Consider the following 27,169-nt stretch of genomic DNA (forward strand, 5'->3'; position numbering starts at 1 on the left):
GCAGCGAAACGACCAGCGACGACGACGCAGCAACCCAGACGATCCGAAGGCCAGCAAGCATCTCAAACAGCCCGACGCTCGTATACACAGGGAGCCCTGTCGGCAAGCAGATCATAAAACCTCGTCCGGTCCCCTTCTGCAGCCCTGCTGCTGCTCTCCATCCAGTGCGTGATCTTGTGACGGCCACTCGCCCTCCTTATCTCCTTCGCAACGGGACTCGCCGTTCGTTCGTTATCGCTAACGGCGGCGCATACCAGGACAGCTACGCACTCTTCGCCCTCTTCATACTCTCGCTCTACGCCCCCTCTTCCCCTCTCGGTACGTCCCAGGGAGACTCCCGTTTTATATATCGGGCTGTCGGTGTTGGACGCCTCGAGGGACGAATAATAACAAACGGGCTTTCGACGATCTCGGCAGTCCGTCTGCGCGGCTCCAACGGCGTGCGTGTACCAAGACGGCCCTATACGAGCTCGCTCCTTTACCTCCTTTTTCCTCTTTCTTGTCCCCTTTACTCTCCTTTCCCACGAACAGTGAACACGATATATCTCCGAGAAAACCGGCCAGCCTTCCATTTGACCGCCTTACCTCAAAGAGGGCTCACGCCCGGACTACAACCAGCTCGAAGCTGCGAGGAGAGATAACAGCGGTAGCTTATCGTTCAAGCAGGCTCGACAAACGTCCTGATCAGCTGCGGAGCTTTGCTGGCGCCACCTAGCTCCATTTTCCAGCTGTTCGAGCCACCCCACTGTCGAAAAGCCAGCGGTGGCGCTTGTCCTCTGCGACTCATGCTTTCGGTCCTCGCGACGGACCAGGCTTTCTGGCCAGAAGAATACTAAGGCTATCTGCTTTTCACTTTTTGTTTCTTTCTTTCCTTTCATAATTTTCCTTTCCTTTCCAGTTTGGCTATCGGGGGTATATAACTGGTGTGGTTGTTTTGATATTATCTGGTAAAGATGGAGGGAATGAACGGGAATCACATCATGGCGGAGGACAACATCATCAATCGGCGAGGCGGCGAGTCGCTGTTCCAGAACTGCAGCAACCTAAAGAAACGACTGGCTGAGGTCCCCGGCTTCGAGCCTCACTTGGCCGAGATGCAAGAGCTGGATAAAGCCAGCGATGAGAACGACCCTGTCGCCTCGGTATGGAAGTGTCTACGGCAAGGGTATCCCTTGATGACGATATACAATGCCACCCACCCGTCAGAGCCCCTCTCAATCGATGAGAATAAGCTGCAAGAGCGGAACAGACCGAAGGCTGCGACTTTCAAGTTCCTTCAGGCCTGTCTGCAGGTACTCAAATTCCCGCAGCAGGAATGCTTTCTCATCACAGATCTTTACGGTGACAGCACCACTGGTTTCGTAAAGGTACGTCTGTCCCCTCTCTTCCTAACTTCTAGGACCGTGTGAGTCCGATCTAACGATTTATCAGGTCATAAAAATGGTCAACAGAGTAATAGACATACTCGAGCTTCAAGGCCAACTGTACAATAAAGTCTCGCCATCGACATCTTTGCCTTCCGAAGGAGGAAAGACGAAACTCACCCGGAGAGAACACATCCTAAAGGAAATGCTCGAAACCGAACGAGACTACGTCCACCATCTTCAAAACCTCCAAGCGCTCAAGAAAGAGCTCGAAGAAACCGGCGCTCTGACCGGCGATGTCAGCCATCAGATCTTCCTCAACCTCAACAACCTCCTCGACTTTACTCAACGGTTCCTCATCCGGATGGAACAGCATAATGCACTCCCAGAAGAGACCCAAAACTGGGGTGACCTCTACCTGAGTCATCACAATGGCTTCCTTCAGTATGAGCCTTTTATCGCCAATCAACCCCGCTGTGATCAGATCTGCCAGAGGGAATGGGATAAGATTCATTCTGCACCCCGATCCCCGGATCTTCAACAGATGGTTGCCCAGTTATCAACACTCAATGGCTTCTTTGTAAAGCCATTCCAGCGCCTTACTAAGTACCCTCTCATGCTCATGGTACGGCATTGATTCTTACCCTCTCTATAAAATTTAGTCGCTAACTTTCTACCCATAGGAACTTCGAAAACAAACAGAAAACCCAGGCCTTGTTTCTGACATTGGCGAGGCCATTAACATGATCCAAATAATTCTAGATAACGCTAACCGCGCGATCGATAAAGAGCACCTCGTCTCCGCAGTCGAAGACCTTTCACAACGAGTAGAGGATTGGAAGGCTCTTAAGCTTGACCAATTCGGCGACTTATTGCGATACGGAACGTTTACCATCCTGAAAGGCGATAGTGGCAAAGACGCAGAAAGAGAGGTTCGTATAATTCTCTCCAACACAACTGCACAATCCTATTTACTTGGAAGCCGCCGGAGCTCCTTCACTGGTTCAGTCATCCACCTTCTTTCAGCAAACAGCCACCGCGGCTGGAGCTGGAAACAGTCCAAGGATCCCAAATACATTTCTGTCTTCCCTACACCAACACAAGCTGCCCATCCCCTGGAACTCCTTACGCCTACTCACTCTGCCAGCACCAAAACACTTGAATTCAATACCCCTCCGCCTAGACCTAGGCAAGACTCGTTTGATACTTCTCCTTCCAAGTCCAGACGATCTATTTCTTCTATCTTTTCCCTTTCGAAAAGTAAACATGCGTCATCCCCAATCACCCCTTCCATACCCCAGCAGCGCCTCAACAAGGCCCATGTTCGAAAAAATAGTGGAGTTGGGTCTGAGGACGGTCGTTAAAGGGTATCCTCTATCGCAACTATATACCAAACGCACATGTCGAGGTATATAGTACACCCGGGAATAGAGGAGAAGAAAAAGAGAAAAGAAAAGAAATCTTGAGCCGTGGCTCAAAATGAATTAAAACGACCAGACCAGCAAGTTTCCATTTCCATAAGCATATCAGCATTGATTCAAGTTTCCCAACACTTGAATCTTGTCACTATTCAAAATATAAAATTATGATACCCTATCTGGATATCTACTTTCCATAAGTATTGTTTGCTTTCATCCAATCTCTTACCCTGGACTGCCCCTGAACCACCAACACCCTGGCTATGACTGAACCTTGGAGCATTGGTTTGAATATATTACTAACTCCTTTTTTCCCTCTTTAGTATCACATATATCTGTTCGAGCAGATCCTTCTCTGCTGCAAAGATATCTACCCAGCCAAGCAGAAGAGCAAGCTCATGGGGAAAGAGAAGGTCATCCCGAACCCCAAAGTGAAACCAAAGCTACAGCTCAAGGGCAGAATTTATATGACAAATGTTACCGAAATATTATCACTTTCAAAACCAGGTTGGTTACTATCCTTTTTGGCATGGAAGTCTAATCATGGTTCTAACAAACTTGATTAGGATCCTATAAGATACAGATATTCTGGAAAGGCGACCCAGGTGTTGTCGATAACTTTGGTATCCGTTACCGAGACGAGGATACAATGAACAAATGGTATAAGGATATCGACAAGCAGCGGGCCCTTCAAACACACGAACGCCCTTCATCCAAAAGCCATGGAACCTCAGAAACAGAATTCACATATCTCAGGAATACGCCCAAACCCCCAAATCCTTACCAGGAGGAGTATAGTACCGAAGAAGAGTTGTCAAGAGAGCCAACCAACACCTCTCTATCAGAATTCTCTACATCACGAAATGCATCTAATACGAGCTTACGGGGACGCTCTGCTACTAATGGCAGTGGAGGCTCCGGCCACCACTCAGGTGGTCGACCGCAGTTCCCAACGCCTAATGCTCCTCTAACGGTACATACGCAGTTTACTCCTGGAGCCATATCCCCAGGTGAACGCAACGGTGCATCTTATTTCTCTCCTACAGGCGAGGCACCCCCATCAACAAGATCCAGCTCCCAATCAACAGCCTTCTCATACTCACGTGGTGGGACTCCTTCAAATGCATGGACTGAAGCAGAGCAGAACCGGTACACTGCTCCAGCCATGCCCAGGTCAGGCTCTCGAGACGGATCTGGAAATAACCCATACTATAACAACGGATCTCGTAACGCCCAACGGCCCTCGTTACCTCCGTTCTCATCGAATCAAAACGGACAATCCGGATCCCAGTCTCAGGCACAGGCGCGGATGAGATCAGCAAGCAGCCCTGACATTCACAATGGCGCCGCTCCAGATTCTCGCCGATACATGAACGGTGGACATACTATGCAAACTGTAGATAATGTTCCCGTACCCCCGATACCCCCCCACATGGCAAACATGCGAGCTCCCGTAAACAGGAGCCAAAACAGCTCACCCACTGGAAACACAATCCCGATACGCTCCGGGACACAGTCACCCAATTTACAACCACCACCCTCCCGCCATGGTCACGCCCACCCACCACCAGTGGGCTATAATTACGAACCTCACGCCCCCAATGGCCGGCCACTACAACCTCCAACCTCTATGCCTCAAACCTCTCCATTCGACGACCCCGACTCTCAGATGCCCAGTCAGCTTAAAGCTAAGATCAACTTCGATGATAACTATGTAACCCTCGTGATCGCGAGCAACATTCTCTTCCGCTCGCTCACGGACAGAGTAGACGCAAAACTAGCCCGGTTCACAGACCGGTCGATCGGTGGCAACTCCGCCCGACTACGATATCGAGACGAAGACGGCGATTTTGTAACAATTGATAGCGACGAGGCCGTCCAACTTGCATTTATGGAATGGCGTGAACAGCATCAGCATTCGCTTGCCTCCGGCCAAGTTGGTGAAATCCAACTTTTCTGTCAGCCGGTGGAAAATTGATATTAGTCCCTTATATGTTTATCCCGTTCCCGCTCACTCTCACCTCATCACCTTCTACTACTACTACTTACTTACCTGCGTGCACGCTTGTTCCTGTTATTTGTTTTGCTGTCTATAAAAAAAACCCAATACCCCCGTTCGCTTGATTATTCTGCTTTGTTTTGTCCTGTTCATCATGTCTGTCTGGCTTTTCCGTTGCTCTTTTTTTTACTTACTATTACACTGTATTCCTCTCCCTTTTCTCTCACGTTCTATCATATTAAATCCGTTCTAAGATATATTGCGGATGCAAAGGAGGAAATCTTGACCCCTGGAGACTTTTCTATTCGATAACCACCATCTCATCTAGTTTATGTGGATGTGAGGGAGATGTATGTGCTACTGTTGCCTGTTGGAAGGGAGGAAGTAAATAAGTCCAACTAAACTAGTATTTTATAAAACTTCAAACAGCTCTCAATCAGACAGTGTATCCCAGTCTACATACCTATCCTTTAATTTGGTTCGTGTCAATACATCTTCATTATCATTATAGATGTTCTCCTGAAATGTTTCTGCTTATATACAACTAGATATCAGATAACCGCATTGGTACCTTGGGCCTATGTCTTGACTCCTTGTTTTAAGACGCATCGAACAGCCGCAGCGGAAGGGTAGTCCATGCATTTCTCCCCCGATAGGGCCATGGGTGCTGAATCACACGAGGGGCTCCTAGATGGAATTAGTTGAATGTTTTTCTTTCCCTCTTTGACATGGATACGTACGTGTATGCTGTGCAGGATGCAACTCTATCAATCTGTATAGACTTGACACTATTCACACTATTAGATCACGAGTATGCCCGTAGTTAACGATCTCTGCAATGGGGAAACGTACTTCAGCGAGCGCAAGTCGTAGCACCCGCCATCCGCCTGGACGAGGGCCGGCGCTCCTCCACACGGTCTTTCTTGATAGATATGTGCCTGCAAATAGCCAACCATCAGCACATGCATACAGACACTAACCAAAGAGAATCAACAGTTCAACTTACACCATAGATCGGTATGGGAGCAGCCACAGCACAAGGAAGAACTAGAAGTCCTGATATCAAGATGTTGGCCAAATATTTCATCTTGTCCAGACAAGTAGCTATTAATTCGTTGTAACTGGCTATAAGACAGCAGTATGCCAATCGAACAAGAGGGTAAGTGTATGAGTATCTAACAGAACAAGCTGCTCACTCCGGGAAAACCCCATCTTTTAGATGCCATGCTGGTGTAACTTGCTAGTGGCCAAAGGGTCATGTCAACCGATCAACGCCTACGCGACGCCGGATTCGAGCTCTGGATTGATCAGCGGCTGTCGTGCAACCGCTGTATCAAGAAACAAGAGCTTTTCGTATTTCCTGACCCGTCTGGCTGGCTTGCAGCCGATCCGACGCTCGGATATGGCAGTATGATCTTGCTTGCAAGTGGGTGGGTATCAATGCAGGAGTAGTGAAGCTGCTGCTGGTCCCTTGCGTCTTTTGATACAGGACGGTCATGGTAGTCCAGATGTTTGAGGTGACATGCTCAAAGAAACTCGGTCTCTTCAATCAGCCATCCGTCTTCTCGGCTGTGTAGCCCTTTTCATGCATCGTGATGCTGGCTGAAGTGGCCATGATGATTGCCTTGTCTTCTGATATGTAGTTGGTTACAACTAGTTATAGCACGACGTCGTAGCTTCGCCCCACCGTGTCAATCAATCGATATCAACATCAACCAACATCCAAGGAACAAAAATACCGATCAACAGAAGGGCAAAAGATATATCTGCACAAGATGGCATCTCCAACTCGCTTCAAGCTGATCTTCCACGTCCCGACGACCGCTCTCGAGGCCTGCAAAGCGGCTATCTTTGCAGCTGGCGCCGGCAAGTATCCTGGACCCGGGAACTACACCGAATGCTGCTTCACCACCGTTGGAACAGGCCAGTTCCGACCCGGAAACTCGGCGAACCCGCATATCGGCAGCGTAGGGACGCTCGAGCAGGTCGAGGAAGCGAAAGTCGAGACGCTCTGTGTTGGTGAAGAGGTTGTTAAAAAGGCCGTTGCTGCGCTGAAGCAGTGAGTAAATCAGAACCCCCGGATGAAGGTGAATCAAGGAATGAAGGTATTAATGCTTTGCCTGATGGTCTAGGGCACATCCATACGAAGAGCCTTCATACGAGGTTTTTAGGATGGAGGATTTCTAGAGACGTTGTGTAGGTATGTATATATATTGATGATATGGTACGGACATGAACGGGTAAAGCTGAATGAATTATATATCTAGGGTATCGAGAACAGGGTGGCTATTTATTTGAATCAAGCATTATACATTTAAGCGCTTCAAACATTTGAAGACCAAAGAACAACCGGAATATTCACATAGAATACAGAGCAAGGCAAGTGCCTGCATGTATATAAAAAAATCAAAGACCGACCAACCAACCCATCAACTGTCCCCCAAACGCCGTCGCTAATAGTCTCGTAGATGCTTCAACTTGCTTCTCTGTTGTTAGTTGATTGGATACCATTTCATATCCGAAGTTTCATCGTCTCTCGCTCCAACACCTCTGACTCGCCTCCATCTCCTGTCCGCCGTCTCTCGAGGACCCAGTACTCAGATCCGGACTCATCTCTGCTTCGGACGTAGCTGATACGCTCGCCTGTAGCGGGGGACATCGGACCGGGTTTCTCATCCTCCATGCGTAGCGAATGCCTGCTTGCCGGGTCCCAGCTAGACGGGGGTCGAATGGTATCCGAGTGTCTTCTGATAGCTCTGGGGTCCGGGGTAAATTCCCTATCAGTATGGGTGGGACTGTTCACTTCCGAGTTACCACCGCCATTGATCAATCCACTGCTTTGTACCGGCGAGCCCGTGTCGTAGTAGTGTGTCAAGTTCCCGCGGTGAGGTTGGGCCGCTGAAGGTGAAGCGGCGCCCTGGCTACCCCCTGTGTTGCTGCGTAGACTGCCGTTGCTGCCGCCCCAGGCCCCCCGCCGTAGCTTCATTAGAGCACTTAGCGAGATCTCGTCATCGGGGACTTCCATATCAACGAGCTGGGCCAACGGAGGTTGCTGCTGATGGCTCGAATGGCCGGCATGAGCGGCCAGAGAGACAATTGAGTTGCGTGTACTCCATTCACTCCGCTCGGTAATCGGTGTCAGGCTGGGTTCTCGAAAGTTCTTCCGTCCACTGTGGTTTCGAATGACCCCTTCCGAACCAGGGGCGCCAAAGTAGCCGCCGTACACACGCTCCTTGTCGTTACTGCCATGGGCATGGGCATAAAACCCGAATTCTCGGCCATAAAACCCTTCATCGTCATGCTCTAGGACGTCTGCATTGGCTTCGGCAATAATCGGATCATCGTCTAGACCGTCTCCATCGTAATAGTCAAAGTCGTCTAGCGGGTCATCCATGCCTAGCGCATCAGTATCAACTGTCTGGCTCATTCTGCTCTCATCTGTGGTCAAGCATGGATCAGTTTGAGACTCTCCCTCTGGCAGGGACGTTTCACTTAGACTTGCGTTCCGTTCAAACCTTCCCTTGCGAGCAGCTTCATTGGCTGCCTGGGCCAAGGCGCTATGGTATGCTTCCAGGTTTCCCTCTGTTAGTCCCTGGAATTGAGATGGGGACTTATCCATGTTGTGAGCAGGTCTGGCCTCCACGACGCTGTTCTGCGGCATTGGCATTGGATTATCGTGGCTGGCAGCGGTTGACTCCTCGGACAAGGCCTGAGGAGGCTGAGCAGCTCGCCTTTTGTTATCATACAGATAGCTCGTCTCATCGTCAAAGATAGACTCGTCGATGGTAGATCCTTGCATCTCAGGGGGCAGTTCGCCAAAGAGACCGTCATCATAGTACAAGTCATCCTCGCCATTATTACCCCTGGAGGCTTCCTGGTTCGTGGTAGGCAGTTCAGGGCTCACCATGGCGGGTGGAACGGGCTGCTGGAACCCTGTATACATGGACAGACCAGGCTGATTCGAGGACATGATAAATCCTGGAGGCATCGAGACCCCGTTATTAGCCATGGGGACGAAAGAACCGTTCCCTGGAGGGCTTGTAGGACTAGACATGACCGTAGAGAGTGTAGGAGCATATGACTTCATATAATTCTGCAAGGCTGGATTTGCAGCGGTATGAGATTCGTCTATGGAGTCAGCATCGGCGTTGATGCCAGGTATCTTCTCTTCCAGTCCGTCGTCGTCCATCATGGCGTCGTAGTCAAACTCATCGGAGTCGTCATCAAATTCACTCCTTAAATTAGTACCCATGGCTCTCTTCGCAGCCTCTTTCTCCTTGTGTCTTTCTTCCATTAGCTTCTCCTGGGATGATGAGGCAGCGCCTGCCAGGTCGAAGCTAAACCGCGATGCACTGCTGGTCAAATGTCGTGGCAGTCCTAGGGGAACAAATGATGGATCCCGGACTGACCCGGGCTTGTACCGTAAGGTAGACGGAGGAGATCTCGTATAAGTTGATGATGTGTCTTGAGCATTCTGTTGTTGCTGTTGTTGTTGCTGTGGTGGTGGTGATGCTGGTTGCTGCTGCTGCATATCAACGTCGACTTTAGGGGTCGTTTGTATGGGAAGTTGCTGGTTCTCAGCCTGTGGTTTCGGAGGCAGTTCGACGGACGCTCTATTAATCTGTCTGTACGGTGTTGGAGCTGTGATCTGCATCTGCTGAGCCTGATGCGGTGGCTTCTGGGGCCTGGGAGGATTGTCAGGGAGCTCTCTGAGCTGTCGTGAGCGGGCATTGCCGCCATCCACCATATTTGATCGAGCTCGCGGCACTGAGAAATCATGGACCAGACTGCCTCTGATCCTCGGGTCGTAGTCGTCCGGCAGAGCTGGGACAGTGAGCTTGCTGATGCTGATATCCTCTGGTCTCGCGCTGGCCGGCTGGGCAGACCGTCTCCTGGCAAGCAAGGCCATGGGATTCAACAGGTTCAGCCTCGTCTTTGTCCCCTTTGACGATGGCACCTCCACCACCTCCTGGCCATGGTGTTGTTGTTGTTGTTGTTGTTGTTGTTGTTGCTGCTGCTGCTGATGATGATGATGCTGATGCTGCTGGTTCTTCTTCGAGGGACCGTTGCCTGACTCTCGCAGGAGTCCCCTGGACTCGCCCGCATAGGCGCTGGAGCTGGTATCAGGCGAGGGCTTCGAGGACGACCGGCTCGCAACCGCGCCAGGCGAGTATCCCCCGTCCCCCATGCTCCCCTTCAAGCTGTCCGAGGGGGACGAGCTCGATCCCTTGCCCAGCGTCCATCTCCAGGCCGACGAGGAGCGGGCCGTGTTCTCTGGCGCCGCCACCGGGCCCTGATGCTGGTTCTGGGGGTGCGGCAGATGCTGAAAGCCAGCACCTACGCCCACGCCCACGCTCGGGGAGCTCTGCGTGCTCCCATACATGGACGAGACATTCGAGTGATAGCGGTCGTTTGCCAGCCAGTTGTCCCTCAGTTCGTATTCCGTCACGACGATTTTCTCCTCGGGCGACGGTGGGACAGTTTTTCCCGGACAGCAGCAGATCTTCTCGTCTGAGAACCATTTCCCGCTGTTGAAGGCCGAGTTGAGGTCTGGCTCGGCCGTCCAGATGCCCGACTCGAAGATGCCGTCTGTCAGGGTCGAGTTGGAGGCCGTGAAGGAGTCGCTGCTGGGCCGGGGCGGCGGCTGCGATGAGGCTGGCGGAGGGGCGCAGGCGACGCTGGACGGGCGCTGGTCGTCGCTCCGCGCGTAGGTGAACATCGGGAGCTTGCGAGCTGCTTCTGCGGACGGTCTTTTGTCTATCTGCGTCTGGATTATGGGTTGGATGCAGCCATTCTTTGTGTTGCTGTTTCGTTTGCGGCGGTGGAATTGGATTTGCGCTGTGGATTCCAGGTTGCGGGAGGCGAAGACAACACGAGGCAAGGGAAGATATTATTAGTATTAGCAGTAACAGTCGCAGGAGGAGAAGAGGAGAAGCAGAAGAGATTAAGGGACGGTCAAAGAAGAAGAATGGCAGAGGAAAAGGAGGTCGTTTCCAACAGATTAACGGGAGACGATGACTGGCGCCGATGCGTCTGCATGTAAATAAAAATAAAAAATAAAAATAAATAGTTATAAATAGCGAGCGAGCTTGCTGGCTGTCCCGGAGATCTCGTTGGCCGGTTGAGCCACAGCCTTGCAGGGATGCACCCTGGCTGTGGCCCTTGGATGGCGGACTTTGATAGAGGGAGATGTTGCTATTGCTATTTGGCAGATATTTGAAGATATTGGTAGATTTGGCAGATAGATTTGGTAGATAGATTTGGTAGCAGCAGTAAAAAAAAGGGAGAAACCAACAGTCCAACACCAAGCTATGCTATATTACACCAAGTAGATGATTAAATGCATAAAAAGGCAGTAAAACAGTCAAAAGAAGACAAAAAAAGGGGGATAATAGTGATAATAAAAAAAAAATAAAGTCATGATAGGACAACAGCCAGCAGAAGGCTACTGGCGAACACTCAGTCTCCATCGATCAATCATGTCCCGCTGTCGAGGATCAATCATCTCCTGCTGCCCACCGACGGGATGCATGCTTGCTGGGTTATACACGAATCCATTCGTCGGATAGCCGAAGCCACCGGCGCCGGTGCTGCTGCCCAGCATGCCCGAGCCGTTCAGCATGGCCGGAGCAGTGCCCGGTGGCGGGCCGTGACTGTAAGGCAGCATTGGTGCGCCAGACAGACGATGGCCGGCCATAGAGAACGGTGCCGTGGTGCTGGTTAGCATCGAGGCACGGGTGGGAGGCAGATTGAGCAAGGAGTGGGTTGAGGCCATGGCTGCCGGCGTCCGGTAGCGCATGTCGAGCTCTGAGTGGGCGGTGACGAGGCCGGGACGAGCTGGATGGGCCTGCAGGACGTTGGCCATTGTCCGCCGGGCCTGGAAGGGGGAGGAAGTTGCTGATGCAGAGGCGGATTGCAGCTTGGCTTCGGCTTGGAGACGCTTGCGGCGTTGGCCTAATGTTTCTTCCTCTGGCTCTGCCGCTGCTTGTGCTGCCGCTGCTGCCGACGCTGATGTCGCTGGCGCATCTTTGGTCTTGTCCTTGTCGGCCGCACCATCGAGGTCTCCGAATTTAGATATCAGGTCGTCGAAATCGCTGCGTGAATCACGGGCCTTCAGACGGTTCTTCCGCTGCGCAAGCGTCTCTTCTTCGTCTCCGCTCTCTTCGTTGCCGGTCACATTGTTATCTGTGAGACCTGGAATATCAAGCGTGTATGCAGTACTAGCCCGCTTATTGGGGCTGGGGTCCCTCGCGGCCAGATTGCGAGGCGTTGCTGCTCGGGCCGTGTTGAGCGGTTCTCCCCTGATCCTGGCCCGTCGTCTACTAAGCGGCTCGCTCTCTTCAAGAACAAGCTTCTCCATCAGGCCCAGGGGTCGGTTCTCGTCCTGCAGTCTGCTCTGCTCGGGGAAAAGGACTCCCAGCGGTACATCGTCGTCGTCGAGCTCGTCCTGGCCTGTACCCTGGTGGCCTTCCCAGGCGAGTGTAACTCGGCCCTTGTCTCGCTTCTCTCGCTGGCGCTGTGCAACGCTATCCAGTTCAAGCAGCGTCGAGTGCATTCCATTGGGGAACGCCGTGGCTGCTGTCCGGGTTCTCATCTTTTGCTGATGCTTTCGCATCTGCAGCTCAGCAAGCAGGGTCGTTGGCGGTCCAAAGATTGGTTCGTCGTTCTTCCCCTCGTCATCGTCTTCTTCTTCCTCGTCTTCCTCCTCTTCTTCCTCCTCGTCATCTTCTTCATGCGCTCCAGCCTCTCTCAAGGGCGACGGAGTTCTGGAATATCCATGGCTGGCGTGCTCGTCGAAGTTACTCCGCAAGGAGGTACTCTCGTCGACATTGTCCAGCATTTGTCCGTCTGAAGGAGTACGTATGTGGCTTCCCGGCTTGGTGGTAGAGGACACGGATCGATCAGTAGTCATGGTTCCATCCGGCTTCGCTGACCTTCTCTTTTTGTTGATCTTGTTCTTTGCGCGTTTCTGCTTGTACACATCTGCGCCCAGGTGGCCGACTATAGGGTGGTCTGTAAAGGCACTGACGGGAGCATGTGCTGCAGCATCCAATATACTCTCCAACGTATCAACAGCTGATTCTCCTTGTATACGAACATCGATCTGGGTCTTGGGAGCGTCAAAGAATGCGCTTGCACGGAGCTGTGGTGGGAGATTTGATAGCCGCTTGCTCATCCTGTCTCCTACATTCGAGCCTTGTTCGGCGTCTGTGATCCAGGCGGCCGACTTGCGTGCCTCCGGAGAGATCGAATTGATCAATTGCGTGCGTCGTTTCTCTTGCTCGGACATTGGAGGTTTGCGGGAGAGTCGTTGGGGCAGGTTGAGCATCATGGGCACGGGGGCCGGGTAGTAGACCACATCCTGGCCGGGAGGAGGGTTATTGTAGTGTTCAGCTTCGGCTGCGAGAGGAGGTTTCGAGAGAGAGACTCCGCGGGAACGAGGTACTTCTCTGATATGTGGTGTAAAGTGAACGCCGTCGAAGTCCTTGAACAGGTTCGTAGACTGCTGGTAGGTGTCCCCAGAGCCAGCACTCTCCGGTCTTTCTCCCTGTTCATTCTGCTGCTCGTACTGCCCATATTGCTGCTCATTCTGCTGTCCATATTGCTGCTCTTGCTGTTGTCCATATTGTAATGGCTGTTGTTCCAGACGGTGCTCAGGGGGAGGCGGTATGGTCGGAGGAGCCATCTCAGCAGCACCCTCGTTCTCTGGCTCGATGATGTGAGCCAGTCGAGACGCAGACGAGCCAGACCGTAGCCGCGGCCTGTTCAGCGAAGATTGTCTCGACAAACTCCCGTATCCGGACGCTGAAATAGACGTAGCAGCAGCAGCAGAGGCGCCAGGGGAACCGGGCGAGGCCCTCGAATTGGCGATGGACGCCCCTGAAGTGGCCCTCGACCGGGGCATCGACATGCGGTTCAGCGTCTCCAGGACCCTCTCGGCCTCGACCTCCATGCTCATACGCTCAGCAGACTTCTCGAGTCTTTCCACGTTGCCGATATAGGCCCCCTGGATCGACTGCAAGTCAGGCGTTGGATGGCGTAGAGGCGTTGAATTTCTCCGGCTGCGAGGCGTCTGCATCACCGGCTCCTCAGGCTTGTTCTCTGTCTCAGGCATCCTTTCAGGGGCTTTCTCGGGCACGGCGTACTCGTCTGCCTCGACCAGCTCGTAGCTGGCGGCTTTCTGGCGCATGATGGCCGTCGTCGCAGTCTGGAGGAGCGAGTCTGGCGCGGTGCTGGCGGCGTCTCTGTGCTCTGAGCCGCCAAAGTTGTCGAAGTCGAGCGCCAGTGGCGCAAACACAGGCGACCCGAGGGCCGGCGAGCGGTCTGAGGCATCGTCGGAGGCAGAAGACGCAGCGTCGAGCCGGTCTGTCTGCGCGAGGGCGTTGTACATGGTGTTCTGGCGGTGGTTGAGCTGCTCGTTAGCTGTGCCGCTGGTGTCTCTGTCTCTATCTCAGTATGTCTGTCTGTCTGTCTGTCTGTCTGTCAGCGTCCCGGTCAGTCACTCTCTGTCAGTCAGAGAAGAGCAGACGGAGCGAGTGTCATTATCCGCCTCGCCTGTCTCCCTCTGCTGCTTCTCTGCCTCTTGCTGCTATGTTCTTCTGGCTGTCCTGTTAGTATCTGGGCTGCGTCCAACGCGGTTGATGAGAAAAGTTGACTCGCCACTGGTGGAGATGTTTCATCCTCGCCTGCAGCGATCTATATGCATGGATGTAAACAGTTGGATGCGGGTGCCAGCTGGCGGCGCCAGTTACTTGTTACTTGCTCGTGGCCAAGTCTATCGTGTTTATATACAGGGCAGATAGGTCGATATATAGACAGATGTCCCTTGGTAGGCATCGATATGGCCGTCTGTCGATACATTTTACCCCCAGGCAGTGCTGTGCCTTGTCAAAGGCCGACAGCCATGAAACCAGCAGAGACAGTCCCCAGAATCTCTCTGCAAGCATCCTGGCGTATACCTAGTCATTATCTCCCCGCCATCTTGAATATTCGCTTCTCCCCAATGATGGCCAACCAGGGATGCCATTTTGGCGTAGTCGATTGATCCACGGCCGACAGAAGGGGGTGAAACACTCCTGCGATGTTTTGAAAAGTCGCGCTTGTCAAGTTTTTTTCATGGTTTGAAAGTCTAGATTCCCATCAGCCGTACAGCTCCAACCGTCGATATCTTTATATATTTGTCATATCCACAAGAAGGTCTCGAGGCAATGAATGCAAGGGTCCGCCTTGCTGGATAACGACCCAATGGCCGTGAATTGTGTAGCGCTCTTTACAGGGTCAGCGACCCCAAATGCCTGATGTGTCTGAACGTTGCTTGATTGCTTGTTCCCGTCTAGCAGTTGCATTGTACCGAATAATATATTAAAGGTGTTGTCTCTTGACTAGTCATAACAGTAGTACGTGCTATGAGCCCTCGACCACGAGAGTACTATTGGCTATGCTTCACGGTGTACTTTCTATCGGGAGTCCCTAAGCTATCCGTTTAGTATATGGTCAATATGCATTCCGTATCTTATGGGGTTAGTATGAGTGCAATGCATTATATAGGGCAGGGAAGAATATTCATTGCTCTCTGAATGGCATCATTAGGATAGGCCCTCAATCTGGCAGTAAGTCTACTGCTTTTGCCTTGCCACCCCATGCGTCATGAGTGTCGATAGCCTTGACCAATCTGCCTACAGTTCCATGGTCTCCATAGACCAGAACTCCGTTTGTTCTGCAACTTGTTGGACTCCTTAACGACGGATTGTTTGTTGACGTGGAGTTTCAGGCCATTGACTTTGTTACAGGCGATTCCTTTGAAGGGCCGCTCAGACAAGGCTATAATAACACCCGTAGCCTCGTAAGACGCTTCATAAAGAGTCTAGAAAGTTTCTATCGTATTCATAACTTCATCGTGCCTGATTATGACCGAGGTCTCACGCTTCCAGCCAGCAGCTATTTCGATATGCTTCTGGGGTATCTGCCGATAATGATTGCTCATCTTCTGAGCCACCCATTGCGCTAAACGAGAAACAGAATCATTCCCGGCATATTCATGTAATAACCCAGCAGGGAGAATCCTCAATACCGAGTAGAAGAAGTCGATATTTTGATGTTGAAAAGTCGATGAAGTCGAAGAGAAGAAGTTAATATAGAGTGTGGCACGTGACCGTGTTGGGAAAAAGCGACGACGCGAAGTTGAATATCAAGAAGAAGAGAAGAAGACGAAGAAGAAGACAGCGATATTCAAGACGGAGAAGAGAGCGGAAAGGAAGGGAAGATATAGAGATAGAGAGAGATCAGAGACCGAGAGACGAGATAGCATGTCTTACTACGACGTCGACGCTATCCTGACGGACTCGCAGGTAAGTCCTCGCAGGTATAGAGAGAGACCACAGGATCAGGAGCAGGATATCAAGAAGAAGAGACCAACTAGACATGAGAAGTGAAGAGATTGGAGACTGACTGGAACAGAAAGTCCCGTGTACGTTCGAGCTGGATGTCCCCAAACTGGGGTTTCTCGATGGCAACGCCGGCGGAGATGTAAGTCTTTATCTGCTCCAATGTGTATATGTAGATATACAGGCTAACGGACTCAGATAAAAGCCGGCTCCAAGGTCGAGCTGCCTCTCTGGCTAGGCGAGATGCTTGCGGTCGGGTCAGTCTGCCTCCGTTATGGTATATGTATTCTGGCTTATACTGACTGGCTACAAGAGCGCGTCAGGGCTCATCACCCCTGGTAACGCTAGACCTGCCCAAAGCGCTGTCAGAGCAGGTCATGAACGCCCTCAAGGCCGATCCCAGGACGGTCGACCTGCGGGCTCTGGCGCCTCATTTCTACCGGCTGGGGTGTAGGATACTGCAGCTCTTCGAGGAGGAGGAAATGGGCGACGTGCTCTCCCACGTACGTCGTGATACCGCGACACCCCTTCCCAGGCACTTGATTACTGGCTAACCTCCCGTAGACATTCAAGACGAGGGCGATGCAGATATCAGATCATGCACACAATCCCGCTGGACCGATGTCAGGCCAGGAGTTTCTTCGTGGCCTCGACGAGACTGAGCGCCAGCGTGAGTTTTATACTTCTACTATTGGATATTTGACATTGACTACGTACGGACCACGGATCACTGACTTCCGCTGCTGCAGTCTTCCGGGCCGCCCATGAGAGCGTCAAGAGCATGAGAGCCTGGACGGGGGAAGCAAAGAAGAAATGAAACATGAAACGTAACTATACTCCGTACGTTACTCCATATACATCTGGGTGAAGCAGGTTGAACGAGTTCCCATGGAGTGCACGGCAGACTGTTATTCGTTGCAACGCTCAGGAACACAGGGGGGCAGCGGGCAGGTTTTTCACCAACCATGGACGGCTCCCGCGAGCTTAACCCTGCTTCGACGTGAGAGCGCTGCCCTGGCTGGCTATCGACCGGGATTGGATGCATACGAGCTCCTGCGAGACCTCTGCCAGGGGCAACTAAGACTAGGTAGTTAGTTAGATAAATAGCTAGCTAGCGCGAGCTTCGGTGTTTCTCTCTAGGAGGCTGGGTCGGCACAGAGTGCGCAGATGCACACACTAAGAAGTTACTTAAAGAGCTGTTACTGTTGTATTCCTTTCGTGCAGGTGGCTGTACGAGTCGCCGGCCGTCTGCTTGTACATATTTTTATTATTGAATCCTGTGCGCAGGTCCCTGTGTAATAACAGCTATCGCCGCCGCTGCCTCTTTGACGGGCGTCTCCTTTCAGGGGGGAAAACACCGAGATGTGAACTGCCAGCCACCAAAACGCTCCGCTCGCTCTTCTACATCACATTTCATAAAACAAACAACAACGCCTACACAACATCTTCACACGTCCAATTCCTGCAGCCTGCATTGCCTCTCGCAGACCAGAATACGCCGTTTATCCCTGTCACGCTTTCGAACGAGTCACAGATATCGCATTCCTGCGCCCCCCGCCACCCACACAGGGACGCAGACGCAGACTCGAGTCGCTTATCAGCTTCATTCCCTTCGTCCTAATCTCCTCCTCCATCCTCTTCGTTCTCTCCGAAAGGCTTGTCCTCGATGGTTGCGCGAGCCTGACCTCTACCGTCGCTTGAACCGGATCCTGTCTTTGGCACGGCTTCAATTGATTGCTCGGCCATGGATGCGAGACAGAGACGCTCCCTGGAGCCCTCGGGGCGCATGAACAGTACGCACTCAAGTCTTTGCCCGAGCCGCAGGATGCGGGAGACTGACGGGACAAAAGGCAAGCAGATGGCCGCCGAGCAGTCTCAGAGTGTGCGGCCGAGTCCTCGTCTGCATACGCTGAACGATGGCGTCCATATACCTGCTGGTTTGTACTCCCCCAGCCATTCCGACAGGAGCGTCTAAATGCATAATAATACTGACCTATCCCCTCCTCTAGAATACAGGCACTTGCCCGGCCAGGCCAAAGACACAGATGGAGCGCAAAGTGAGTGCTATACATGTCGAAGAATTAACGGCTACGGGTTGCTAACAAAGCTGTAGGGAGCTCAAGCGCGGCTGGATCTCCTTTTGTGAACCCAACATCGACCCTCCTTCAGAACCTCATCAACGAACAGCGCGCTTCTCGTGGTCCTCGAGCCAGCTCTGCCTGTGAACAGCATCATGTCGAGAACAGTCCCCAGGCCTCTAATACTGCTGCAACTACAGACCAACAAGAGGACTCGTCCTCCGAGAAGCAGCGCAAGATTAACAATGCCCTGTCGGCGGGCCTCAAACAGCCCCGAGAGATGGGATTCAGAGAGATGGACCAGGTAAGCGAGCTCGTTGAATCCATCATAAACAAGTCTATCTAACTGGAAGGTAGTATGTATCAAAATTGAACAAGCTCAACTTCGACCTGAAGCTTGAGGTATTCCATCGCACGCAGCAGGTATCTGCTCTGGAGAAGAAATTGGAAAAGATGGATGAACTCGAAGAGCAGGTCCAGCATATGGAACTCATGGATCAGGAGTTACAAGAACTCCGCGCCACTGAAGAGGATAACCACCGACTCAGAGAATCAAACGAGGAACTGAGATCAGAGCTCGACAAACGAGACCAGGCCGTCAATGAAGCAGTTGAACTCATCTGCCAGCTAGAAGCGAAGTTGGAAGCCCTTGAAGCTCAGAGGGAAGAAGAACGCCCTGTGACCGCCAGACCTTGCTCCAGTGACAGCACGGCCGCTGTGTTCCAATCTAGTTCTCCCCAGGCACTCACGCCCAAGAACAAGATAATTCTGGATGTCCCCGAGCGCACATCTTCCCGCAGGGATAAGCGGCCATCAATGCCCCGTAGCTACTCCAACCAAATGGAGGTCCATGCCCAGACTCCCACTCCTCCTCCTCCAGGCGCCGCTAGACGTCCGCAGCGTCAACCCTCCTTTCTTCAGGGCGAGGATAACAGTACCAGCGCATTGAGGAATATATATATGACGGATTCAGACAAATCTCGAACAACATTCAATGCCTTTTCCACACGAGGAACGGATGATGGAACGCATGAGATGGAGTCTCCTAGGTTAAGCGCACTGAGTGAATGCAGCTATCTGGATCCGCCACAAAGCCCTTCAGACGCATATGGACCCGGCCGTTCGAAGTTGAAGGTCAATACCGACCTTGCTACTGCAAAGATCCCCGTCGAAGACTCGCGATCCCCCCGAGACCGTTCTCACAGTACATCTAAGAAACCAACTAGCCTTTCACGTATTGAACACTGGATGCAACCTGATGGGATGGAAACGACAAGAATATCCAAGCCGAAGGAAGCCCGTCAGCAAGATGCAATTCTACGAACGCCAACGAACAACCAATTTGCTCTGCTTGGGGCTAAACAGCCTTCAAAAGGTTCTAACTTTGAACCTCCATCTTTGGTCATTCCTCAGTATCATGCCGCCAGACTCCCTCCTACTCCAGATACAATGAGCACAACATATGCTGATATGCGCAACAAATCCAACACAAGCATCATTGCCGAGCGAAGCCGATATGACCGTTCAAGTACTATTGGACGAACACTTTCCATTGACCGCACGCTCGGACGCCGTCGGTCAGCAAACGACGTTGCAACTACACGACCTAGCACTGCAGAAACGATTCTGTCCGACGGTCTGGAGACATGGAGTGACTCAACTCAGCCAGCCTTTATTACTGACGAAGAATACCAGATGGCAAGCATGTTTCCATCCTTTGCGTATACTCACCGTCCAGCTACCCGGACTTTTGACCCTACATTTCATGCCGGAGCTGTCAACGAGTTGGGCGTAGTTATACCCAAAAACAGGAGCCGTAATGGTCGCGAAAAGTCTTCTCAGGAACAGATTCGAAAGGTGTCCAATGCCCCGTCCCTTACGCCCGAGGATTGGCTAGAGGCTGCACTGCCTGCTTCTTCCTCCAACGAAGATAAAGATATCAAGCCCGCCCAGCATCTATCCTCAGAGCCAATGGAGCAACCCGCAGGCAATGAACAGCAAACCACTCCTGTGAGCAACGGCTTCCGCAATCGAGGTGCTCGTGTCCTTTCTGAACTTCAACCTCGTCGGCGTATCAACCTGCGTCCTCCATTCTTCAACAAAACTCCTACCCTTTCTCCTGCGGTCCGAAGCAATTCCATAGCAGGCCCTGCTTCGTCTGCCGGAAATTCACCGGCGACAGGTCCTAAAACTCCACAAAATGACCACCACGAGACACCCTCCCCCACCACCCACGCAGGAGGCACAACCCGCAGACCAAAGACCTCAGAAACAAACGACCATAAACGGCGCAGCTCGCACGGTTTCTTTGGCTGGATGAAAGGTTCCGGTACCGTCAAGGATGCTGATCCATCTCTAACTCCGCCTGCTACGGCAACTTCTGTTCTATCAGCGTACGCTCATCCCCAGCACGATCAACAGAAGGCTCCGTCGCATGCACAGACACAGAGAACGCCTGTTCGAGGAAGTACTCGACCTCTTTCTGCACTGGCATTTACCAATGACCTCTCCAGTTCTCCCACCGAAATGAACCCACTCTCTGCTTCAATGCATGCAGAGGAACCGTCTGATCGACGCTCACGCTTTTCTGTCCGCCGACCGCGCAGATGAAAGAAATACATAAGACCCCCCAACCCCTCTACCACCCATCTGTATTCACGTACTCCCTTGTGCATTGACATAGCATAGCCTACACACACTTCTTTAACCATCAACTGTACACTTCAAATACCCATACCCATTTTGTCCCGTATGTATTTTTTTCTGTATTGTGTTTTTGACCTTCCTGGTGTTTATTTATGATGCTATTCCAGCTTCTGGAGGTTATATGAGTTTTATCCATCCTCGTACATGCCTTTTTGCATGGAATGTATACAAATACGATTTTTCTTAGCCTGGCGTTTTATAGGGAAGGAGTGAACGATTGAGGACAAAAGAAAAGAAGAAACAAGTATAAGTGCGTGAAACGAATGTGCTATGGGGATAAAATTAGATATGCTTTCCCAACCTAGGTGGGATCACGACGTATTCTGGTTAGACGATGAAATGATATAGCTATCTATACTGTTAAACTGGGCTCTCTTTTTTTCTAGCATGGCTTGTTTAAGCGAGGTATATTGATGCCTTAAGACCGCAGGGATTTGTATATATAGTTACAAAGAGATAGACACAGCTCAGGGGAATATTTTGTTTTGGGAAACTTGTCTCAGCAAGAATTGGTAACGAAGTGCCGCTGTATACAGCCGGGAGCTGTTGTACATATACAAGAGATTTCCTTAGGCATATCTCTTCTCAACAGTCTTCCAGTTAATAACATCCCATATGGCGCCGAAATACTCAGCCTTGCGGTTTTCATACTGGAGGCTATGTACGTATACTCGTTAGTAAGTGTATGCGTTGGAGACAGATGGAGGGAAACTGACTAGTATGCGTGCTCCCAGGCATCAATGCCGAGAAGAGGGATGAATTGACCGGAGACGGGGTCTTGGTTCTAATAGGTAACGGAAAGTCAGCATCTAGAACTAGGAAAAGGGAAAGGTCTCGGCATACAGCATAAGTTTTGATCTGGATCTTGCCAGTCTGCTTATCCTTCACCAGCCATCCCCAACCGCTTCCCTGGATACCAGCCAAAGCAGTGTTGAAGGTCTTCTGGAACGGCTCGAGACCACCGAAAGATTCATCAATAGCCTTTGCAAGAGCACCAGATGGAGGCTCACCACCACCAGAGTTCTTGGGGGCCAAGTTCTCCCAGAACAGAGAGTGGTTGATGTGACCACCTCCGTGGAAGTTGGTCAATGCCTGCAAGGAGACCTGGGTCTGGATATCGGCTTTGCCCTGGGCACTGGCGAGCTTCTCAACTGCGTCGTTGTAGGAGTTGACGTAGGTTTGATGATGCTTGGAATGATGAAGCTCCATGATCTTGCCGGAAATGGCTGGCTCAAGCGCGCCATAGTCATCTATGGAAATATCAAGTCAGTGACGGCTGTCCAATGGTATCCGGATAGAATGTAAGCAGCATTCAGGCAACCCGGCGCTTCCATTGGGTGCAATAGGAAGGATGTAAACAAAGTCGATAACTTAAAGGCGCATGAAGTCAAAAGGATCTACCCCATGCATTCACACTTACATGGCAGGTCCGGCAAAGTAACCTTGGTGATGAATCGAGCAGAAGCAACACCTGCAAGGCCCCGGGGACCGGCCGAGCGGAATGCTGCAGCTCCAGCACGGGCAGCTGGTCTGAAAAGAGTAGAAGTAGCCATGTTTAGCAGATTTCTGGCCTATACTCGGTTCTGGTCGGCTCAATTGAAGTAGGGTAGGAGAATTGAGGCCTTATATATACTCCAATCTCGGTGATCCTCGGTGGTAAATGATGATATCAACAACGATGTTGACAAGTTTTAGATGCAAAAGTTGTTGTTGATGTCAATGTCGCTATTAGTAATCACTGATGTCATCGGCGTCTCGGAGATAAGGCGATACAGTTTATCCGATATCAGTCCCGAACTTTATTTTTGATCCAGCAGACGAAGAAGCGCGACGTTGAGCAAAAGTCAGGCACATCAACTTATCACAAACCAGCAAGTCAAAGGACTTCGTGGGGGATGGGAGCAGAGCTTAGGACGTCCATTTTGACTACACTATCTTTTCCCGGTTATATACCTAGTCCTACCTCGAACGATACCGGGTTACAAGCTCGATGGATTCTACATATCGCCCGTCCTTTGCAAGGCAGAAACGGAAGATCAGTGACGTGGACTCGGAGGAGGAAGAGGAAGAGGCCTACGCGAGACCGTCATTCGGATTCCAGGGCTTTGCGCCTGCTTCCAACCGTTCACCGTCACCTCCGACCATGGCGTCGAAAGCAGCTCGCCCAGCATGGAAGAACGCAACAAACAATGGAAAGTCAGGCGGCGGAGGAAAGTCAACTCCCATGGTAGCCAACAGCTTTGCAGCCCGCATGATGGCAAAGATGGGCTATGTGGAAGGCCAGGGCCTTGGTACAAGCGGGCAGGGTATCCTCAATCCTGTGGAAACTGTCCTCAGACCCCAGGGAGTTGGTCTAGGTGCGGTCAGGGAGAAATCACAACAGGCAAAAGACGAAGCCAAACGAGAAGCTGCTAGGAGAGGAGAGGTTCTGGAAACGAGCTCCGACGAAGAGCGCAAGCTGCGTAAAAAGCTCAAAGAGAAAAGGTTGCGAGAAGGGACCAGCGGTGGAAGCGGAGCCAGTACACCTAGAGGTCCAGCAAAGCCGAAGTATAGGACAGCACGGGAGATTGAAGCCGATGCGGCTGGACTGGCGGTTCCCAATGTGCTGAAATCCTTAGTTGACGCCACCGGCAAGGAGCAGAAGCTCTTGACATCAACAGCTGGTCTGATGACTCCAATGGAATTTGTTAATGCAAATGAAGGAGAAGCTTGGAAAATTGCTCGACGTGCCCGTCATGACCTCGAAGCGTTTGCTGATGAATGGAAAGGCCTCAGCGAGAGAAAGAAGTTTGTTGAACTTGAGGAAGCCCAAATCGTTGATGAAATGGATGTTCAGCAGTCCAAATTGGAGAACATAACCGCTTTGACAAATGCTATCGAAGGTTTAGAAATTACGAGTTCAGACAAGGACCTTGACAAAAGATGGGAAGAAGTTACTACGAAATTGGAAGAGATTGAAACAAACTATCAAGACCTGATTGATGAATGCCAACTTCCGGAAGTTGCTGTCGCTGCCGTTCATCCGTTGTTGAAGGAGTCTTTGGAGGACTGGGCTCCTCTGTCAAATCCAAAGTATCTAGTTTCAAATTTCCGCCGCTTACATCAATTCATGTCCCGCACGAAAAAGGCAAATATCGAAACACAAAAATACCGTCAGTCAACTACACCATACGAGTCTATGATGTACTCTTTGTGGCTCCCCAGGGTTCGGTCCGCTTTAATGAATGAATGGGAAGTTCATGACCCTGGTCCTGCAACATCACTTATGGAAGAATGGAAAGACCTTCTACCTGGATTTGTATATTCAAATATACTAAATCAGGTAATTGTTCCTAAACTCACCGCAGCACTAAAGTCCTGGAGGCCGAAGAGTAGTAAGAACAATGGCTCCTCACAACACTTCCCATGGTGGCTCTTTGACTGGCTACGTTATCTCGACGAGCACCATACTGACCCCAAGGCGCCAACTGGTCTGATGTCGGATGCGAAGAGGAAGTTTCGGGTGTTGTTGGATACCTGGGATCTGGTTCGCGGCCTTGTACACAAAATTGAAGTGTGGAAAGACGTTCTGGGCTCTGAATTTGATAAAGCTTTGCAGAATCATCTTCTACCCCGGCTTGGCCGCCATCTGCGGGAAGAGTTTGACGTCAATCCACAAGATCAGGACCTAACTGCGTTTGAAGATGTGATGAAGTGGAAGCCATTCTTTAAACCCAGCGTTTTGGGTCTTCTGCTCTCTTCTGAATTTTTCCCAAAATGGCATGCTATCTTGCACCTATGGCTCACCTCAGAACCAAACTATGATGAAGTTGGTCAATGGTTCTCTTGGTGGAAATCACAAATACCAGACGAAATCAATGCTATCCCCGAAGTTGCAGCAGAATGGAACCGAGGCCTTGAAATGATGAACCTGGCCCTCGACCTTGGAGACAAAGCAAAGACGGATCTACCACCTCCTGCTTCCTCGTCATCATCTCATCAAAAGCCGTCGCACCACAAACACCGTGACAAGCATGCAAATGAAAAACCTGGGAAACCTCAAAAGGTACATATTGAGGAGCCTTCCTTCAAAGATATCGTTGAGGAATGGTGTGGCGATGAGGGTCTTCTCATGGTTCCCCTCCGTGAAGCCCATTTGCAAAGTGGTCTCCCTCTTTTTAGGATTACGGCTAGTGCTAATGGGAAGGGTGGTGTTCTTGTATATCTGAAGGGAGACGTTGTCTGGGCTCAAAACAAGAAGATCAAGGATACGTGGGAACCGACTGGGTTGGATGCAGGACTTGTCGCCCGTGCAGAAGGGAATTGAGTCATACCTACTAATAATTAGAGATGCCTACTTTATGTAAAAATATAATCTATTTACCAATGGTACATTGATCTTCCAGGTTCTTTTATCATCAAATTGAGTCCATTTAGTTATGGCTTAGCTTTGATAGTTTTGATTATGTAATCATGTATTTTAGTTTAAGGGGCAAAGGAAACATCAAAAGGTTGAACAAACAACAAAATGATAAGCACGAAGCCCTGCATCTTTTCAGCTATGCAACCTACGTATAGTCCCTTGGGGCTTATTTGCATAAATTTTGATATTCAGCATGTCATTTTATAGGCGCCTATTTCGCATCGTCTCCGCGACTCTCTTTTCCTTCCTTTCCATTATTCTCCTAGCCTTGACAATCCTTTCCCCTGCAGACATAATCTATCAGTCCCGTCGAAGCAACAGTCTAGGCAACATCTTTGCCGTCAGTATAGTGTATTTACTTACTCTATCATTTTCTTTCGTGATATATGCTGGCCGCTTGTTCACAAACCGCGGCGTTTTTGCGGCAATCCCAAAGCCATGGATCCCCGTCGAAAAAGCAGACGTACCAGCGACGGTCAGAAGGCTCGTTGTTGAAGGCTTCCTCCGGAGCTCTGTAATTGCCCAACAGGCCCGGCCAAGGGATGTTACTCAGGACGATACCTCTCATCTTGACCAGTCCCTTCTGATTCCAAGAGATCAAGATCCTCCATGGGGCTCGATTTCACATGCGGGCTGGACGGCACCGCATTGTCAAGATCTTCCAAACCAGGAGTTTGAGGTAGTTATCAAAGAACTTCCCCATTTGATAGAGGCGAAAGCTGTATCTCTAGCTCCTATGGACCCCAGGCCAGCCTCGCGACTGGTTCATCAAGCTTCTAATAACTTTCAGGAGAATGAGAGAGGTCAAGAGGAAGTCCCAGATAAACGTGTTGTCGAGGTATTGCAGAGGCCATCAAATATGTGCCTTCGTGACTACTTGAACCACCTCAACCGCCTAAACCTGATCGACCCACCGCACCTAATCCGGGATTTTCTTCGGTTGTACGAGTGTTCGCGGTTCTCGGCGCGGCCGCTAGAGGAAAGCGAATTTCGTGAAATGATGGGACTCTTCGCTGAAATTTTACGGAGCATGAAAGGAATTGATCCGTCCATTATTTCGGAAATACAGTCAACGGACTCGTCTGACCCGGGGGGATCAGTTGTCGGTCAAGGCTCTTCTTACGGAAATAGACCTTTTTTTTCAAGTTCCGACCAATCTTTTGTATCAGTTGCAGAGAACAGGGGACTTCGACCATCTCGCTCGTGGTATTCTTCAATTTACTCGGCTTCTGATAAGAGCAGCTTCCGTCTTGAAACAAACGATACACGCAGTGTGCGGGCACGGCGAACCCCATCCACCAGATCTTTACAACTAGTACGCTCAAATGCTTCAGTTAACTCCGGAGAGAGTGTCATTCACCGCACAGTTTCCCATGTATGAATATGGTGGATAAAAGCCAATTGTACACCACCAATCCCAGGTGGTTTTGTTTGTCCATCATGAGTCTCAATGACTCAATACATGTACAACCAAGGGTTTGGCTGTCACCCTTGTCTCTATTAGAAATGCCATATAATGGTGCCAGAAATCTTACCGAAGATTCATCAGTGCCCAAGCTAAGCAGCTCCAAGAGAGATGGGGAGCCAAGCTACTCTTATGCGAGATTCCCGGATGGGCACTCCACTTTTCCTTGATGCGGAGTGCTCGGGCTCGAATACCAAGCTTTGGTTAATACTCTCCCAACTATCCGGCCTAGGGCATCTCGGCTAGCAAAGGAGCCACGGCAAATATAATTCCATGCCAACAAACAATACCAGATGAAATAAGCCCGGGGCTGGTAAGAATTCTTCATGAATTCTTCTACGGTAGAACAGGTC

General features: G+C 50.9%; 9 protein-coding genes across 9 annotated transcripts; 6 read left to right on the top strand and 3 right to left on the bottom strand.

Moving 5' to 3' along the window:
* Positions 1 to 953: 953 nt before the first annotated feature.
* ARB_02342 (uncharacterized protein) lies at positions 954 to 2,728 on the top strand (the record flags this gene model as incomplete). Its single annotated transcript, XM_003011446.1, has 3 exons — positions 954 to 1,367; positions 1,432 to 1,989; positions 2,048 to 2,728. 3 exons carry the CDS (start codon positions 954 to 956, stop codon positions 2,726 to 2,728), a joined length of 1,653 nt encoding a protein of 550 aa, XP_003011492.1.
* Positions 2,729 to 3,180: 452 nt separating this feature from the next.
* ARB_02343 (uncharacterized protein) lies at positions 3,181 to 4,760 on the top strand (the record flags this gene model as incomplete). Its single annotated transcript, XM_003011447.1, has 2 exons — positions 3,181 to 3,289; positions 3,349 to 4,760. The coding sequence occupies 2 exons, from the start codon at positions 3,181 to 3,183 to the stop codon at positions 4,758 to 4,760; spliced, it is 1,521 nt and encodes a 506-aa protein (XP_003011493.1).
* Positions 4,761 to 6,556: 1,796 nt separating this feature from the next.
* Positions 6,557 to 6,844, top strand: ARB_02344 (uncharacterized protein; the record flags this gene model as incomplete). Its single annotated transcript, XM_003011448.1, has 1 exon — positions 6,557 to 6,844. The coding sequence occupies one exon, from the start codon at positions 6,557 to 6,559 to the stop codon at positions 6,842 to 6,844; it is 288 nt and encodes a 95-aa protein (XP_003011494.1).
* A 449-nt stretch (positions 6,845 to 7,293) lies between these two features.
* On the bottom strand, positions 7,294 to 10,500 carry ARB_02345 (uncharacterized protein; the record flags this gene model as incomplete). Its single annotated transcript, XM_003011449.1, has 1 exon — positions 7,294 to 10,500. One exon carries the CDS (start codon positions 10,498 to 10,500, stop codon positions 7,294 to 7,296), a length of 3,207 nt encoding a protein of 1,068 aa, XP_003011495.1.
* Positions 10,501 to 11,226: 726 nt separating this feature from the next.
* On the bottom strand, positions 11,227 to 14,172 carry ARB_02346 (uncharacterized protein; the record flags this gene model as incomplete). Its single annotated transcript, XM_003011450.1, has 1 exon — positions 11,227 to 14,172. The coding sequence occupies one exon, from the start codon at positions 14,170 to 14,172 to the stop codon at positions 11,227 to 11,229; it is 2,946 nt and encodes a 981-aa protein (XP_003011496.1).
* Positions 14,173 to 17,990: 3,818 nt separating this feature from the next.
* Positions 17,991 to 20,853, top strand: ARB_02347 (uncharacterized protein; the record flags this gene model as incomplete). Its single annotated transcript, XM_003011451.1, has 3 exons — positions 17,991 to 18,102; positions 18,279 to 18,547; positions 18,601 to 20,853. The coding sequence occupies 3 exons, from the start codon at positions 17,991 to 17,993 to the stop codon at positions 20,851 to 20,853; spliced, it is 2,634 nt and encodes an 877-aa protein (XP_003011497.1).
* A 665-nt stretch (positions 20,854 to 21,518) lies between these two features.
* ARB_02348 (Mn superoxide dismutase MnSOD) lies at positions 21,519 to 22,502 on the bottom strand (the record flags this gene model as incomplete). Its single annotated transcript, XM_003011452.1, has 3 exons — positions 21,519 to 21,599; positions 21,793 to 22,199; positions 22,370 to 22,502. The coding sequence occupies 3 exons, from the start codon at positions 22,500 to 22,502 to the stop codon at positions 21,519 to 21,521; spliced, it is 621 nt and encodes a 206-aa protein (XP_003011498.1).
* A 437-nt stretch (positions 22,503 to 22,939) lies between these two features.
* Positions 22,940 to 25,255, top strand: ARB_02349 (uncharacterized protein; the record flags this gene model as incomplete). Its single annotated transcript, XM_003011453.1, has 1 exon — positions 22,940 to 25,255. The coding sequence occupies one exon, from the start codon at positions 22,940 to 22,942 to the stop codon at positions 25,253 to 25,255; it is 2,316 nt and encodes a 771-aa protein (XP_003011499.1).
* Positions 25,256 to 25,544: 289 nt separating this feature from the next.
* Positions 25,545 to 26,732, top strand: ARB_02350 (thermotolerance membrane protein Dlt1, putative; the record flags this gene model as incomplete). Its single annotated transcript, XM_003011454.1, has 1 exon — positions 25,545 to 26,732. The coding sequence occupies one exon, from the start codon at positions 25,545 to 25,547 to the stop codon at positions 26,730 to 26,732; it is 1,188 nt and encodes a 395-aa protein (XP_003011500.1).
* Between the last annotated feature and the right edge of the window lie 437 nt (positions 26,733 to 27,169).

Source organism: Trichophyton benhamiae (assembly GCF_000151125.1).
Source record: "Trichophyton benhamiae CBS 112371 chromosome Unknown Abenha-G-c-321f20.f1, whole genome shotgun sequence".
Taxonomy (NCBI): Eukaryota; Fungi; Ascomycota; class Eurotiomycetes; order Onygenales; family Arthrodermataceae; genus Trichophyton; species Trichophyton benhamiae.